This window comes from Rhinatrema bivittatum, chromosome 1 (genome assembly GCF_901001135.1).
Source record: "Rhinatrema bivittatum chromosome 1, aRhiBiv1.1, whole genome shotgun sequence".
Classification (NCBI taxonomy): domain Eukaryota; kingdom Metazoa; phylum Chordata; class Amphibia; order Gymnophiona; family Rhinatrematidae; genus Rhinatrema; species Rhinatrema bivittatum.
Window position 1 is genome coordinate 396,527,500 of NC_042615.1, and position 18,227 is coordinate 396,545,726.

The window sequence follows — 18,227 nt, forward strand, 5'->3', positions numbered from 1 at the left end:
GATGTGATAAAATTATGTCAAGCGTTATTCTTTTCTCAAAATGGCTCCGATGGAAACCACTCTCCTCAAATTTTGATTGATAGGGCGCATCGCTCATTAGGCCCTAAAATTACTAATAAACCAGGCAATATCATAGCGTGCTTCCACTCATATGCCATCAAAGAGCAGATTTTTACCATTTCTCACAAACAAAGCATGTGGAATTGCTAGGGCCACAAGCTCTCTGTTTTTGCAGATATCTCACCCACCACGCTATGAAAGAGACAGGAGCTACAGGAGATATTTACAAGAGAATATTCGCTAACCGTGGATGCACCCATTTGGATTATCGTTCACTATAAACAGAGCATCACACTGGGTAAAAACACCAGAAGTGATCCTGAAGGATTTGGGCTTTACCGTTCCAGTGGTGCAACCTTCCATACTTCCAGTATGGCAGAGCCAAGAGGATCCTCCCCGGTGGCAACAAGTTGCGAAGGGAGGTAGAATATTGCGACGGAACACAAAAGGATCTTCTTTATCTAAAGATGCCACATGAACGGCCTTACCCAGTGGCGATGTTGTTTTGCTATTTTCTCACCGACGATTGAGCTGATTTATAACTGACAGTGTTTGAGCGCTATTACAGTTTGTCATTAGAGTTTTTTTATATGTGGGTTTTATTTTCCTGGGAATGTAGTTTTCATAACATTGTTTGATTGTTATAATGATTGATTGCTTAGTGGGGAATCCAGTGGCCTTTGCTCATCTTTATTCCTCTTCAGTTGCACTCACAGGGGCGGATTTTAAAAGGCGCGCGAATAGCCTACTTTTGTTTGCGCTCCAGGCGCAAACAAAAGTACGCTGGATTTTAGTAGATACGCGCGGAGCCGCGCGTATCTGCTAAAAACCTGGATCGGCGCGCGCAAGGCTATGGATTTTGTATAGCCGGCGCGCGCCGAGCCGCGCAGCCTACCCCCGTTCCCTCCAAGGCCGCTCCGAAATCGGAGCGGCCTCGGAGGGAACTTTCCTTTGCCCTCCCCTCACCTTCCCCTACCTAACCCACCCGCCCGGCCCTGTCTAAACCCCCCCCTTACCTTTGTCGGGGGATTTACGCCTCCCAGAGGGAGGCGTAAATCCCCGCGCGCCAGCGGGCCTCCTGCGCGCCGGGCCACGACCTGGGGGCGGGTACGGAGGGCGCGGCCACGCCCCCGGGCCGCCCCGGGTCGTAGCCACGCCCCCGTACCCGCCCCAAAACGCTGCCGACACGCCCCCGAAACGCCGCGACGACCGGGCCCGCCCCCGACACGCCCCCCTCGGAGAACCCCTGGACTTACGCGAGTCCCGGGGCTCTGCGCGCGCCGGGAGGCCTATGTAAAATAGGCTTCCCGGCGCGCAGGGCCCTGCTCGCGTAAATCCGCCCAGTTTCGGGCGGATTTACGCGAGCAGGGCTCTGAAAATCCGCCCCACAGTGTGGTGTAGGAGCCGCACTATATTGGGAAGGGGGTGGGGAGGTTGGGTTATTGTTTATACTTCATGGTGAGGCATGATAGATGGCTTAATGGCATGTGGTATACCTGGGAATGTTATTTGGATGGGTTTGTTTCCAGGGGAGGTCTCCATGCTAGTGGGGGAATATGGAGATATTCAGAGGTAGTAGGTACAATATGGCTTCCTTAAAATTAGTCTCATTATAGAAACATAGAAATGACGGCAGAAGAAGACCAAACAGCCCATCCAGTCTGCCCAGCAAGCTTCACATTTTTTTTTCTCATACTTATCTGTTTCTCTTAGCTCTTTGGTTCTATTTCCCTTCCACCCCCACCATTAATGTAGAGAGCAGTGATGGAGCTGCAACCAAGTGAAATATCAAGCTTGATTAGTTATGGGTAGTAGGGAAAGTAACCGCCGCAATAAGCAAGCTACACCCATGCTTATTTGTTTTACCCAGACTGTGTTATTCAGCCCTTATTGGTTGTTTTTCTTCTCCCCTGCCGTTGAAGCAGGGAGCTATGCTGGATATGCGTGTAGTATCAGTTTTTCTTCTCCCCTGCCGTTGAAGCAGAGAGCTATGCTGGATATGCGTGAAGTATCAGTTTTTCTTCTCCCCTGCCGTTGAAGCAGAGAGCTATGCTGGATATGCGTGAAGTATCAGTTTTTCTTCTCCCCTGCCGTTGAAGCAGAGAGCTATGCTGGATATGCGTGAAGTATCAGTTTTTCTTCTCCCCTGCCGTTGAAGCAGAGAGCTATGCTGGATATGCGTGAAGTATCAGTTTTTCTTCTCCCCTGCCGTTGAAGCAGAAAGCTATGCTGGATATGCATTGAAAGTGAAGTATCAGGCTTATTTGGTTTGGGGTAGTAACCGCTGTAACAAGCCAGCTACTCCCCACTTTGTGAGTGCGAATCCTTTTTTCTTCTCCCCTGCTGTTGAAGCAGAGAGCTATGCTGGATATGCGTGAAGTATCAGTTTTTCTTCTCCCCTGCCGTTGAAGCAGAGAGCTATGCTGGAGATGCGTGAAGTATCAGTTTTTCTTCTCCCCTGCCGTTGAAGCAGAAAGCTATGCTGGATATGCATTGAAAGTGAAGTATCAGGCTTATTTGGTTTGGAGTAGTAACCGCCGTAACAAGCCAGCTACTCCCCACTTTGTGAGTGCGAATCCTTTTTTCCACATTTCCTCTTGCTGTTGTAGCTTAGAGCGATGTTGGAGTCACAGTAACCATGTGTATGTTTATTGAATAAGGGTATTATCTCCAGGCAGTAGCCGTCATTCTGGCGAGCCACCCACTCTTTATTGACGGCCTCTTGATTTTATGGGTCCACAGTGTTTATCCCACGCCCCTTTGAAGTCCTTCACAGTTCTGGTCTTCACCACTTCCTTCGGAAGGGCATTCCAGGCATCCACCACCCTCTCCGTGAAGAAATACTTCCTGACATTGGTTCTGAATCTTCCTCCCTGGAGCTTCAAATCGTGACCCCTGGTTCTGCTGATTTATACTCTTTTATAAGTGCTCCAAATTCACATCAAGAATCTTTTTTTTTTTTTTTTTTTTTTAAACACTTTTGGCGAGGTTTTACTGGAGAAAGCAGGGGGTAATGATCATTGGGGGATATTTCAATATTACATTAAATCCAGTTTTAGATAATTCTTCCCACTGTAGCCAAGTCCCTTGTTTGGCTAGAGATGCTTTAAGAATTTAAATTTCCTAAGGGAATTTGGTTGATGTTTGTAAGTCTAGGTATCTCGGAATTTTACATTTTTTTCAAATACCCACCAGTCATATTCTCGTTTAGATTGTTTTTTGATTGATAAATGTGTTAACAGGATTTTACAAGCAGGTATAGAGCTAATGACATGATCTAATCATTCTCTGGTATGGATTACCATGTCCTTGATAAATTATGATCAGGGTCACCGATATTGGCAGCTAAATGACTCTCTTTTAGATGACTCTGAGTTTGTTCATAAGCTTGAGGGTGTTCTGCAAAATACTTGGAGCTTAACGAGTCTGCTGACATTTCACCACTAGGGCTTTGGGACTGTCTGAAGGCTGTGGTACAGGGACACCTTATTTCTAGGGCCGTTTATGTTAAGAATGAAAGGTTGGAGGAGCATGAGCAGCTCCTGCTTAAGATAAGCCATCAGGAATATGAACATAAACACTCACTCTTGTTTGCTCATTTATTTGAATCATTTGCTTCTAGAATTCGAGCAAATGGAGCAATTAAGGGTATCACGCTTGGAGCCTTTTCTTCAAAACTATCGTTATTTGCAGATGATGTCCTATTTACACTAACTGACCCTCTAGAATAACTACCAGCCACTGTGAAAGAATTGAAAAATTTCAGCTCGGTCGCAGGGTTTCAGTTTAATTGGGATAAATCTGAAATTTTAAATATTATAGTGCCCAGTGAAAGGGGAAAGGAAGCTCCCTGGGATCTTGCCATTTTAAATGGGCTCACTCTAAGATTAAATACTTAGGATTATATATTAGTAGTAGAGAGGATCTATTCACAATCAACTATACACCCTTAATGGCAAAAATTTACAAGGAGCTGAAGGAATGGAATTATCATATTTCCTGGTTAGGAAGAATCGCTACCATTAAGATGAATGTGCTGCCACTTTTCCAGACATTACCGCTGTAAATTTGAAAGAGTGGCAGCTCAAATTAATGAGTTTTATATGGGGTAATAAACATCCCAGAGTTGCATGCAAGTCTTGTTCCTATCTAAATCTCGTGGAGGTTTAGGAGTGCCTAACTTGCCTGGTATCTGGCAGCGTCGAATTTAAGAGTTATTGTAAACTGGCATCGCACAGAGAATGTTAAACCATGGGTAGACTTGGTACAGGCCATTGTTGATAGATTACCTCTCTCATTATTAATTTGGCAACCAAAACGGGCCTGGCAGCAACCTTGTTCTTTAACTCCTTCATTATTACTTGCTCTTTCACTATGAGATAAATGGCATATTTCTTTAGTAGGACCTAGGGAGTACCACTATAGTACCTCTTTATATCATAATGCTCAATTTCTGCCGGGGATGACTGATTCGGCATTTAGATTTTGGCGTATTTGTGGGATTTTACGTTGGGCGCATGTATGTGATCGTTTCGGGATTCTCAGTTTTTCATCTTTACAAGCAAAATTTGCCCTCCCAAACTGGGCTGTCTTTCCCTATTTACAATTGTGTCATTTTGCAATGCAATCTAAGCTTCAAGATCATTTGTCACAAGGAGTTTCATATTTTGAATCACTCTGTAAGTTTGCAGGCCAAAAGGGGGATTCTTTCAAAAAGATATGCATTTTTAAATGGTGACTTGCAGTCTAAACCAACCTTTATTAAAGGATGGGAGAGTGATTGGGGGGTAGGGGGTTCCACAAATGATCAATGATTGGCCATTTTTCAAGCTATAGGTAAGAGATTGATTTCTGCACAGATCATTGAAAATGGTTATAAAGTGTTATACCATTGGTACATGAATCCAGATCACTTTCATAAGATGAATCCTTCTCATGCTGATGTATGCTGGAAGGGCTGCAATAGTACGAGTTTCTATTTTCATCTATGATGGGAATGTCCTTGTATAAGAACACATTGGGGGGAGGTGACTAAGTGGATAGAGTGTATACTTCTGTTTTAAATCATACTTCATGCTAAAAATGCATTACTAAATGTCCCTATTGCACAAGGTGGGAAATATGAACAACTGTTAGTAAGACTTATTTGTGTAGTAGCTAAATGTGATGTTGCCATGCTGTGGAAGGAGACTAGGGTTCCCTGTATCAGTGAAACACAAGACACAGTTGAGTGGGTTTATACTTTATATAGAATTACTGCTGTTAAGCATAAATGTCTATTCACAATTGATCGATTATGCTCACCGTATGACAGATGGAAACAATCCATGACAGAGGTTTCCTAATGTATATTCTTAGGTGATAATTCTTAAATACAAATACCCAGTTTTAGGTATTATGTATTTCCATATGTTTGTTGTTCTTACAGAGTCCTTGCTGTCAAAGCTTAGGGATGGGTTCAGGGGGCTGGGGTTCTCTGACTGGGAAACATCCTTTATGTATTGTAAGTGATACAATTTGTGCATCATTATTTGGTTTCATGAATGATGTTATAGCTTTGACTATTGTCTTAATAAACTTTCGATTTAAAAAAAAAGAACTTGAAATATATAATAAATCAATCAAGCTAGTTGGCTGCCTGCCCTAGAAAGTTTGTAATCTAACTAGGAAGAAATGGGAGACATTCCACCTTGCCTTGCAGTTCTTTCTCCTAAATTCATATGCAGATCACCCCCAATTCTCTTAACAGTTAGAGATAGGTTCATGGACCCTATTATATGAAATTGCTTGTTTTCAACAGTTTTTATAAAACTTTGAAATTTCAGTATTTTAATTGCATTGGTTCATGAGCTTTGACTAGTTTCATTGAATTGTTAATGAATACTGTGTCTTTTTTAGATTCTAGAGTGGATTGAAGGAAAAGAAAGAAATATAAGAGCACTGATATCCACACTTCACACAGTCCTGTGGGAAGGTGAAACAAAGTGGAAACCAATTGGTATGGCAGACCTAGTTACCCCTGATCAAGTAAAGAAATACTATCGAAAGGCAGTACTTATTGTTCATCCAGACAAGGTAAGCTTTATGTAGTAACTCACAGCAGATGCATCTGGAATTCCTGCAGTACACAAAGAAATTTGCAAAAATACTTTAGAGTTTCTCATCCCATCTATGTGTTCTATATGACACGTTTGCATGCACTATATACCCGTGCATACGCCCACTCACTTTGTACTCAGAGCCACCCAATAACGGTTGCCTGGAGGCCCAAGAAGAAAGGCCCTGTCACAGCACTGCAATGGACATGCCAGGCATGCACATCCAGGGGAGCAGAGACAGAAGAGGAGGTGACCCGCAAGGCCACAAATGGACCCCATCCCACCATCGGTCAAAGAAAAAAAATAACTTCACCAAAAAGGAACCCATTCTCATACTCAAAGTTTGCCGGCCCTGTGGCATTCAAAATTCGTGTGGCTAGTAGGTGCTCTATGCTGATATCATGCATCATAAAATCAACATAGAGGAAGTGCTAGCCCTGCAAATTTTGAATACCGTGAGGCAGGCACATAAGAAGCAGCAATAGAACAGACTCTCCTTTCTGCTTCTGATGGGGAGCCTGCCTGTGTTGTGTGTGGTATGTGAGTGAATGGGAGCCTGCCTGGATGTGAGTATGTGGGTGTGTTTGTGAATGGAGCCTGCCTCAGTGTGAGTGTGTGTGTATATGTGAATGGGAGCCTGCCTGGTGGGGTTGTGTGAAGGGGAGTCTGCTTGAGGCAGGGGGATGTGAATGAAAGCTGCCTTGGTATGTATGTGTGTGTGTGTGAGAGAGGGAGAACATGTGAGTGTAAGAGCCTGTGTGTTGTGTGGAAATATGAAGCTATGTGGGAGAGCATGTAAAAGTGAGAACCTGTGTATGTCTCTGTTGGGATGGGAGCCTGCATGGGAGAGAATGAGCTTGTGTGTGTATGTTAGAGAATTGCAGTCTGAATGTGAAACAGCATGTGAGAGTGAGATCCTATATGTGTCTGTGGAGTAGAATGAGTGTGTGCGTGTAAACAGCATGTGAGAGAAAGCATATGAGAGTGGAAGCCTGTGAGTATGTGAGAGAGAGCATGCAAGACTGGGATCCTGTGTGTGAGAGAACTCATCTGAGAGAGAGCCTGTGTGAGTATATGAAACAGGAAGGAAAAACACAGGAGGAGAGAGAAGAAACAAAGAATGAGACCCTGAAAAAGGAATAAGGAAAAGACAGACAATGGGAAAAATGAGACTGGGACCAACTGATTAGACAAGTTGAGACAGAGGTGCAGTATTTTGACTAGTGTGTAAGAACATAAGAACATAAGAAAATGCCATACTGGGTCAGACCAAGGGTCCATCAAGCCCAGCATCCTGTTTCCAACAGTGGCCAATCCAGGCCATAAGAACATGGCAAGTACCCAAAAAACTAAGTCTATTCCATGTAACCATTGCTAATGGCAGTGGCTATTCTCTAAGTGAACTTAATAGCAGGTAATGGACTTCTCCTCCAAGAACTTATCCAATCCTTTTTTAAACACAGCTATACTAACTGCACGAACCACATTCTCTGGCAACAATTCCAGAGTTTAATTGTGCGTTGAGTAAAAAAGAACTTTCTCCGATTAGTTTTAAATGTGCCCCATGCTAACTTCATGGAGTGTCCCCTAGTCCTTCTACTATCCGAAAGAGTAAATAACCGATTCACATCTACCCGTTCTAGACCTCTCATGATTTTAAACACCTCTATCATATCCCCCCTCAGTCGTCTCTTCTCCAAGCTGAAAAGTCCTAACCTCTTTAGTCTTTCCTCATAGGGGAGTTGTTCATTCCCCTTATCATTTTGGTAGCCCTTCTCTGTACCTTCTCCATCGCAATTATATCTTTTTTGAGATGCGGCGACCAGAATTGTACACAGTATTCAAGGTGCGGTCTCACCATGGAGCGATACAGAGGCATTATGACATTTTCCGTTTTATTCATCATTCCTTTTCTAATAATTCCCAACATTCTGTTTGCTTTTTTGACTGCCGCAGCACACTGAACCGACGATTTCAATGTGTTATCCACTATGACACCTAGATCTCTTTCTTGGGTTGTAGCACCTAATATGGAACCCAACATTGTGTAATTATAGCATGGGTTATTTTTCCCTATATGCATCACCTTGCACTTATCCACATTAAATTTCATCTGCCATTTGGATGCCCAATTTTCCAGTCTCACAAGGTCTTCCTGCAATTTATCACAATCTGCTTGTGATTTAACTACTCTGCACAATTTTGTGTCATCTGCAAATTTGATTATCTCACTCGTCGTATTTCTTTCCAGATCATTTATAAATATATTGAACAGTAAGGGTCCCAATACAGATCCCTGAGGCACTCCACTGTCCACTCCCTTCCACTGAGAAAATTGCCCCATTTAATCCTACTCTCTGTTTCCTGTCTTTTAGCCAGTTTGCAATCCACGAAAGGACATCGCCACCTATCCCATGACTTTTTACTTTTCCTAGAAGCCTCTCATGAGGAACTTTGTCAAACGCCTTCTGAAAATCCAAGTATACTATATCTACCGGTTCACCTTTATCCACATGTTTATTAACTCCTTCAAAAAAGTGAAGCAGATTTGTGAGGCAAGACTTGCCCTGGGTAAAGCCATGCTGACTATGTTCCATTAAACCATGTCTTTCTATATGTTCTGTGATTTTGATGTTTAGAACACTTTCCACTATTTTTCCTGGCACTGAAGTCAGGCTAACCGGTCTGTAGTTTCCCGGATCGCCCCTGGAGCCCTTTTTAAATATTGGGGTTACATTTGCTATCCTCCAGTCTTCAGGTACAATGGATGATTTTAATGATAAGTTACAAATTTTTACTAATAGGTCTGAAATTTCATTTTTTAGTTCCTTCAGAACTCTGGGGTGTATACCATCCGGTCCAGGTGATTTACTACTCTTCAGTTTGTCAATCAGGCCTACCACATCTTCTAGGTTCACCGTGATTTGATTCAGTCCATCTGAATCATTACCCATGAAAACCTTCTCCATTACGGGTACCTCCCCAACATCCTCTTCAGTAAACACCGAAGCAAAGAAATCATTTAATCTTTTCCGCGATGGCCTTATCTTCTCTAAGTGCCCCTTTAACCCCTCGATCATCTAACGGTCCAACTGACTCCCTCACAGGCTTTCTGCTTCGGATATATTTAAAAAAGTTTTTACTGTGAGTTTTTGCCTCTACAGCCAACTTCTTTTCAAATTCTCTCTTAGCCTGTCTTATCAATGTCTTACATTTAACTTGCCAATGTTTATGCTTTATCCTATTTTCTTCTGTTGGATCCTTCTTCCAATTTTTGAATGAAGATCTTTTGGCTAAAATAGCTTCTTTCACCTCCCCTTTTAACCATGCCGGTAATCGTTTTGCCTTCTTTCCACCTTTCTGAATGTGTGGAATACATCTGGACTGTGCTTCTAGAATGGTATTTTTTAACAATGACCACGCCTCTTGGACATTTTTTACTTTTGTAGCTGCTCCTTTCAGTTTTTTTCTAACAATTTTTCGCATTTTATCAAAGTTTCCCTTTTGAAAGTTTAGCACGAGAGCCTTGGATTTGCACACTGTTCCTTTTCCAGTCATTAAATCAAATTTGATCATATTATGATCACTATTGCCAAGCGGCCCCACCACCGTTACCTCTCTCACCAAGTCCTGTGCTCCACTGAGAATTAGATCTAAAATTGCTCCCTCTCTCGTCGGTTCCTGAACCAATTGCTCCATAAAGCTATCATTTATTCCATCCAGGAACGTTATCTCTCTAGCGTGACCCGATGATACATTTACCCAGTCTATATTGGGGTAATTGAAGTCTCCCATTATTACTGCACTACCAATTTGGTTAGCTTCCCTAATTTCTCTTAGCATTTCACTGTCCATCTCACCATCTTGACCAGGTGGACGGTAGTATACCCCTATCACTGTAGTCTTCCCTGATACACAAGGGATTTCTACCCATAAAGATTCAATTTTGTATTTAGTCTCATGCAGGATGTTTATCCTGTTGGACTCTATGCCATCCCGGACATAAAGCGCCACACCTCCTCCCGACTGCTCCTCTCTGTCATTGCGATATAATTTGTACCCCGGTATAGCACTGTCCCATTGGTTATCCTCTTTCCACCATGTCTCTGAGATGCCAATTAAGTCTATGTCATCATTTACTGCTATACATTCTAATTCTCCCATCTTACTTCTTAGACTTCTGGCATTAGCATACAAACATTTCAAAGTTTGGTTTTTGATTGTATTTTTATTCTGCTTTTTAATTGATAGGGATAAGTTAGAATTTTTTAGCTCAGGTGAGTTTTTAGTTACAGGCACTTGGACTACTTTTCTAATTATTGGAACCTCACTGTTGGGATGCCCTAATTCTAATGCATCATTAGTATCCTTTAAAGATACATCTCTCCGAACCATGCGCTGCTGAGCGACTGTCGGCTTTCCCCTTTGTTCTAGTTTAAAAGCTGCTCTATCTCCTTTTAAAGGTTAGCGCCAGCAGTCTGGCTCCACCCTGGTTAAGGTGGAGCCCATCCCTTCGGAAGAGACTCCCCCTTCCCCAAAAGGTTCCCAGTTCCTAACAAAACTGAATCCCTCTTCCTTGCACCAATCGTCTCATCCACGCATTGAGACTCCGGAGCTCTGCCTGCCTCTGGTGACCTGCGCGTGGAACAGGGAGCATTTCAGAGAATGCTACCCTGGAGGTTCTGGATTTAATCTTTCTACCTAAGAGCCTAAATTTGGCTTCCAGAACCTCCCTCCCACATTTTCCTATGTCGTTGGTGCCCACGTGTACCACGACAGCCGGCTCCTCCCCAGCACTGTCTAAAATCCTATCTAGGTGACGCGTGAGGTTCGCCACCTTCGCACCAGGTAGGCATGTTACCAGGCGATCCTCACGCCCACCCGCCACCCAGCTATCTACATTCCTAATAATCGAATCACCAACTATGACGGCCGACCTAACCCTTCCCTCCTGGGCAGTAGGCCTTGGGGAGATATCCTCAGTGCGAAAGGACAATGCATCACCTAGAGAGCAGGTCCTTGCTACAGGATCCTTTCCTGCTACATCTGGTTGGTGCTCTCCCATTATGAGACCTTCTTCCTCCAAGGCAGCACCAGGGCTGCCAGTCTGAAGTTGGGACTGGACTACTATGTCTCCCTCAGCTCCTCCAGGTCTGCCACTCTAGCCTCCAGAGATCGGACTCGTTCTCTGATGTAGTTTCTTTGTAGGGATTTGTAGCAATCCAGCTTGTTCTGTTTGCCCAGAAGGTGGTGTATTAGTGTTCTAGGGCATGGTGTAATGATTGCCTTGCGGCCTATTCATAGATAAGGTTGCTGCTATTTGAGTCCTGAGAGTTATTGCTGTTATAATATGGTATGGTATAGCAAAGTTCTAGGTGTCTTTTTGTTTGTTTTTTTTTTGTAGAGGTTTGTGTTACTTAAAGTGTTTGGCAGTAGAGGAAATAGGCTTTTCTGTTACTAAGATGACACCTGAATTTGAATATATATATTTTTGCATGTTTTAATTCTTTTCTATACCCATTGCAAATCTTACATTCTTATGATTATTATGATTATTCCAGGTTTTGGTAGTTACGATATTCTCTGAATTTTTGGAATGAAAATTCATAAAAGAATACTTTATTTTATTACATGATTGGATTTGATGTTACTGTTAAATGTTCTTTGTTTACTTTTTGCATGATGTATATTTATAAATTGCAATAAATATAAATTTTAATCCAGATTAATAAGGCATTTTTAATGTTGGTAAGTGATTGAAATAATAGAATTAAAATATTTTAAAATGTCTGTATGATGCATGCTGCTTTTGCAGACTATTTAGAAATACATTATAGGGTGCATGCTAAGGCATTTATCAATAAGAGTACAAATAGTAGGTCCTAGACCTTAATGTCTACTGCCCACCCATGTTAACCATAAGCCCTCCAAAAAATTCATTTCTGGCTACGCCACTGCTGTACGCTGTAACTACATCAAAGTACATAATTAAGTACCAAACAGGAAGCCCACATGTTACTTAATGATGTCTTAGGGGCATAGTATGCCAGCTACTGTCTGGAGAATTGAGTGACTTAGCATAACAGCAGCATATGTTGGTCACTAAGGGGTAGATTTTAAAAGGTGCGCGCAGGAGTAGATTTGTTTGCGCAACCTGGCGTGAACAAATCTACTCCCGATTTTATAACATGCATGCGCTGCTGCACGCATGTTATAAAATACAGGGTCGGCGCGCGCAATGCTGTGCAAAATCGGCAGCCTGCGCTCGCCGAGCCACGCAGCCATCCTCCGTTCCCTCAGAGGCCGCTCCGAAATCGGTGCGGCCTCGGAGGGAACTTTCCTTCCGCGCCCCCCACCACCACCACCTTCCCCTCCCCCACCACCTTCCCCTCCCTTTCCCTACCTAACCCACTCCCCCAGCTCTAACTAATCCCCCCCCACCTTTATTTTACAAGTTTGGCCGGCTGCCGGCGCACCATGTTCCGGTCCGGGGGCTGGTCCTGAGGCCGCGGCCATGCCCCTGGAACCACACCTACAGCCCTGCCCCCAGAACGTCCCCGGATGGTGCGCCGGTCGAGACACGCCCCCCCAGGAAAGCCCCGGGACTTACGCGCATCCCGGGGCTTGCACGCGCCACCGAGCCTATATAAGATAGGCTCGGCACACGCAAGGGGTAGAAGGGGTAGCTTTTCGGGGGTTATGCGCGTATCCCTTTGAAAATCTGCCCCTAAGCATCTGATTTAAAAAAGATCATCAGCCACTAAGAGTTTCTCCTTTTCATGCAAAATCATAACTTACTGGAATAATAATTGAAATTGGGAATTAAAAATAAGTGTATATTTATGCCATTTTCCAGAAATGGATATATTACTGGCGCTAAATGAGATTTTTATTCAGATAGACGTTAGAAGACTGATTTCTGTTTAGAGAGCCCACAGAAATTAATTTATATATAAATATATAATGTACAAATAGAATTGTGTTAGCATTTGTGATGAATTATTTATGAGCACTTATTGGGGGGGGGGAGACAGTGCATTTGCCTTAGTTTGTTGCTAATGCAGATATTATTAATTTGTCTGTTTGCAGGCAACTGGAGAACCCTATGAACAATATGCCAGGATGATCTTCATTGAATTGAATGATGCATGGTCAGAGTTTGAAAACCAGGGATCGAAATTCCTTTTTTAAAATGTGATCTTTTTTAAATATTCATTCAAAAAGCATTCACAGAATAACTGAATCCGTTTTGTTAGCTTGTTTAGTTTGTGTTTCTAAGGTTTGAAAATTAGTTAATATACATTCGGATTGTTCCATTGTACCTAATTTATAACTGCCATCCAGAAAAGTATATATTCGTAAGATGTAGAATATCCAAAATTATCCAAAGTCATTCAAAATGCAGGCATTCAGAACTTCTAAAAGATGTCTGTAATGTATTTTAAAGCAGATGTTTGATAGCATTTGGCAGGTCACAGGAGTTTGTCACATTTTGCAAACCATTGATCTACTGTGAAAAATTCAAAAGAAAAACATGTTGGTAATGTAAAATGTGTGTCAGGTAATGTTTGAGTACTTTTTAATTGTAATGTGACCATAGAGACTGTTAAAATGGGCTTAAGCATGTCTTGTTTTAAAAACTGTTAAAGGAGTAACTTCTACTCTGTAATCAATCTAAAATAATTTAACTATTTTCTTTTTAAACCTGCCTGTCTGTCATGAATTGATGGCTACTTTCTCAAAAGCTCCTCTATAGAACAGTTGTTCTCTTTTAACATATCAAGAAGACATTTCTATTTCAAGAGAGTATGGCTCATTAATAATCGATCATAGTTTAATAGACAAAATAGTTTGGCCTTTCTCCCTGTTGAGTGAATAATTTTGAGTTTTTGTAACTTTGAATAAAAAAGTATGTAATCTACTTAATTTATAGACAATGATAAAATGAACACCAAATGGGCACACTTTTCATCACATATCTTTTTGTGTAGTTTTTATTGTTAATAACTAAGAGGGCTATGTATTAAACAGTAGGATTTAACACACAGTATCAATAACTTTTTAATGGAATTGTTCTGCCTATGCAAAGAAACTAGGTGGAAAAATTATGGCCAAAAGTTTGGAATGAAAACTTTCACAGAATTATTTTGCGAAAAACAGCATGTGAAGGCATTTTCAGGTCCAGGTTTGCACCATGAACATAGTTAATAAGCTGTTTTGCATGAATTTGCATTGCAGTTCATTAACTGTAAATTTGAACAATATTTTGTGCATAGAAAATGTGCAAAATTTTACTACTTGTGAAAACGAAAAAGTTTGGAAACAGAGCTTCACACACAAAGTCCAAATTATGTGCACTATTTTGAGATTTTGAACGTGGAGCCACATTTGCAGAGTTTTCTGCACTTTAGTACATAGCCCTCTAAATGTGTTGCTTTTTTAGCTATTAGTTGAAGAATCTATTCTTGATTCAAATGTAAAACTTATTTTTCTGATGCATATCTAATAGACACTTTGTGAAGTGATACTGTTTACAGGGACACACTTTGCTGTATCTATCAACTATATAGCTTTAAGACAACTGTCTGTCTCAATGTTTAGAAACAATTTTACGTAAGCAGCAGAATATGTATTGCAGAGGTTATTTTATTACTGTAACTTCCAGCTCTACATTTGTTTTGTTTATAGTTGATCTTACATGGTTGTAGCGGCCTCCCCTGTATATAGACCATAGAAAACTTCTAAACATTATTGTGCATGTAATTGAGGGTTCTTTCCCCTTCCCAGTTAAGTTACTTCATCCCTTCTTCATGCATTAAGAAGTATATAACACTCCCAAGAATTATTTTGGTTTTCTGAAGGTGTTTCTAATTAAATACATTTTGAAATTTAGCACATAATATTTATGTATAGTAAATAAAATACTCCTACCTTCTTGAAAATGTGTTATAAAGTTATCAGTTATTGAATTTCAAAGGAGAAATGTCAGTTGAGTATTGGCAGTCAGTAATGGTTGAAATGGCAATAAAAGGTGCATTTAAATGTCTGATAATGTTATCCTATATAAATACATTAAAAAGTCCCCTGAATTTTATGGTACGTGGGACCTGAAGATCATCTGTATAAATTGCTCATTGCCCTAACTAATATCTGTTATGGTTTAGCTTTCTATCACTTTGTCAGTCAACCTCAGTGCATATAATTCTTTCCAGATAAAGCAACCTGTAAGGTTTGAGACTTAAGTGCATTGATTGTTTGCATAGCTAGGCTCATTTTCTTCATTATCAATAAGTATCTTAAAAATGAAAGTTTAAAATAGTGTATTTTGCTAAAGGATTGAAACAAACCATTTTTACTCTTGATGTCCACATGTGTAAGGCTTAAACAAAAGGACATTTTATACTTACTAAACTGATGGTAAGACAAACCCTTATATATTCAGTATAGTAATATGTTTTAGCACAGTTAACCATATTTCTCAGCCCACCAAGGAACTTGAACGCTGAATATGGACTCTCCCATTCTTAATGCTGTAGTGATCAGTGCTGGTGCTGTTAGAATTAATAAACTTAGTTTAAAATTATGTGAAAATTATTTGTGTTCAGTTCCATGCTGTACATTTGTAAGAGCAATGAATCACTGTACTAAATTATATTTAGCAATTTTCAGTTATTTTAGAATATAAGAAGATAGTGCAGAAGATGAGTGCATTTTCAAAACATCAGTACGCACCCAACTTTGTAACTAGATTTAATTACTCTGTGAGAATTGTCCTGCCAGGATCTCTTTGCCTCACTCTACTGTTAACAGTTGGATTATGCTAAAAATGCACCTTTTAGATTATGAGTGAGATCTGCAATTAACTTCCAGTAGATCAGTGATAGTGCTTCCAAATTTACTATTTATGTTTACTCTAAGCTCAAAATATTACTGTTTTTAGCATTGTAGTTGTAACTAATACCTTAGCAAGATTGCAAATTATTTGTGTCTTGACATATATATATGGTCGATATTCTCCCAAATATGCTCATACTCTTTATTCACCCCGCAGTACCTGGAGTCTGAATGTTTTATTTCTCTTTGGTGTCAAGATTTCCCATGCCATCCCAGATCCATAATTTTATACACCTGTAATCTATGAAAATTTGTGTTAAAATTGGGGTGGTAGCCCTGATTGTTAATCTTAGCTCAAAGGGAGTATGTTGGCACCGATTTTACTGTGGTCATGCACAGGGATGGAGACTTCCAGTAAGAGATGAATATAAACCTAAGCAGTCAATTACATATTGTGGGATAGATGACTTTTAACTTCTTCCCACAGCCAAACAGAAGTAAATAATAATATATAAACAATGACCTTATTAACATTCCTTCCCTATGCCATGGTTTCTTTAACCTTCTGATGAATACAGCAGATAATGTGGCTTGTCAAATAGAAATGGAGAACTGCTTGAGCCTTAAATATGTGTGGTCAATGTTTGGAGAAAATTGTTGCCAAACTTTTGTTTTATTGGTGGTTCTAACATAACACTCCTAGAAATGGATTAAATTATTTTAAGAAGAATGTATTTTTTGATTATTTTCTTTTGATAAATGTGATTCATAAAGGATTTAGAGGCATTGTGAATGACAGATATCTTTATATTAAGTTGAATGTATATTTACAGTACAGTCGTATATAAGTGATGTTTAAATGAGAGATTACGTGCATTTTACAGAGATTTGTGTAGTATTGAATTCATCTGTAATGGTCACTTTTCTGTGTGATTTTATTTTTGTGGTTGGAAGGGCACAAGGGAAATTTGAGTCTTAGTTTTTTCACTTTCCATTGGGGATTGATATATTCAGTTTGCTACTGATAACGGTCTATAAATTTGTGTATATAAAGTTAACATATTGAACAATGTAAACTAATAATCTATTAGAATGTTGATATAGGTCTAATTAAAGTTGTTCTGACTATCTGACTATCTGGGAATATAAATTAATAAAATTATTTAAAATAATATCATGCTTGGACTCTGATTTAATGATAAGAAATGTGGATTTACTGATTAAGAAAATAAATGAGAATCCCAAGTTACTATTGAGCATCATTCTTGAAAAGTATTCAAAGCTCCAGAGTCACCTAGAAGAATTTTTTTTTTTTTTTACTGATTTATTATAGCACTGAAGTATCTGGAACAAATCTCAAGTTATGTGTTTACATGAACTTAACATAATGAATTACACTTTTATCCAGCTAATTCATCTCAAACCTAAATCCACTAATGAAAGATTCAGCAGTACTATTTAAGTATAAATTAGAAGGGAAGAGCTCAGTAACCCACATTCCAGTGGGAACACTGAGAGGAGAGGATCACCTTGCTGGTGGCTGAAAGGAATCAGTAAGTTTTTGCTTGGGACATTGTCTTTTTTAAACGTATTGGGGCAAAGTTAACTATCTGGGAATATTATTTAGTGTGTTTGTGCCTTTAATAGTCAGGCAGTGAATAAACAAGTTAGACTGTTTGTATTTTTAAATAGTCAATAAGGTAGCTAGTAAGCAGTAGGTAGTGTGTTTATATTTAAAAGTCTGCAGAACTGAGTGTTCTGCAGACTTTTAAAGAACTGAGTGTTTGTATTTAATACAAACTGAGTGTTTGTATTGAAAAAAAAAACCCAAAAAGTAGCCAGAAGCTAGAAATAAGCTAGGAGGAGTGTATACCTAAGTAAAAAAGTTGAATAGTTCAGCTCAGTTACTCACCTTGGAAAGGTGTTGAGGTAGTATGATTGGGTTTGAATAGGGACCAACATTTTGTTAATCAAGAGAGCAGTGAGTCACTCTGGCTGACTAACTGAAGTTAGACTGTTTGTATTTCCCAACCCTCCCACCCCTAGCTCATCCCTTAAATTATAGGCAGGTGCCACTTTCACAAAAAAAAAAAACAAAAAAAAACTTTATTGAGAATTCGATCAGACCCCCGGTAGGCCACAACCAGACACACAGTGAATTCACTAATACATTTAAAGGACGTTAAACACATTCCTACTCCCAAAGCAACCTAAAACTTAACTAGGAACTGATCA

General features: G+C 40.2%; 1 protein-coding gene across 1 annotated transcript in view; it reads left to right on the forward strand.

The window, feature by feature from the left end:
• Positions 1–17,164, forward strand: part of GAK (cyclin G associated kinase) — an 832,466-nt gene extending 815,302 nt beyond the window's left edge. The window contains 2 exon segments of the mRNA XM_029601806.1: positions 5,959–6,135; positions 13,248–17,164. Of these exon segments, the coding sequence (XP_029457666.1) occupies positions 5,959–6,135; positions 13,248–13,349 (279 nt within the window). The 3' untranslated portion in view covers positions 13,350–17,164.
• The last annotated feature ends 1,063 nt before the right edge of the window (positions 17,165–18,227 follow it).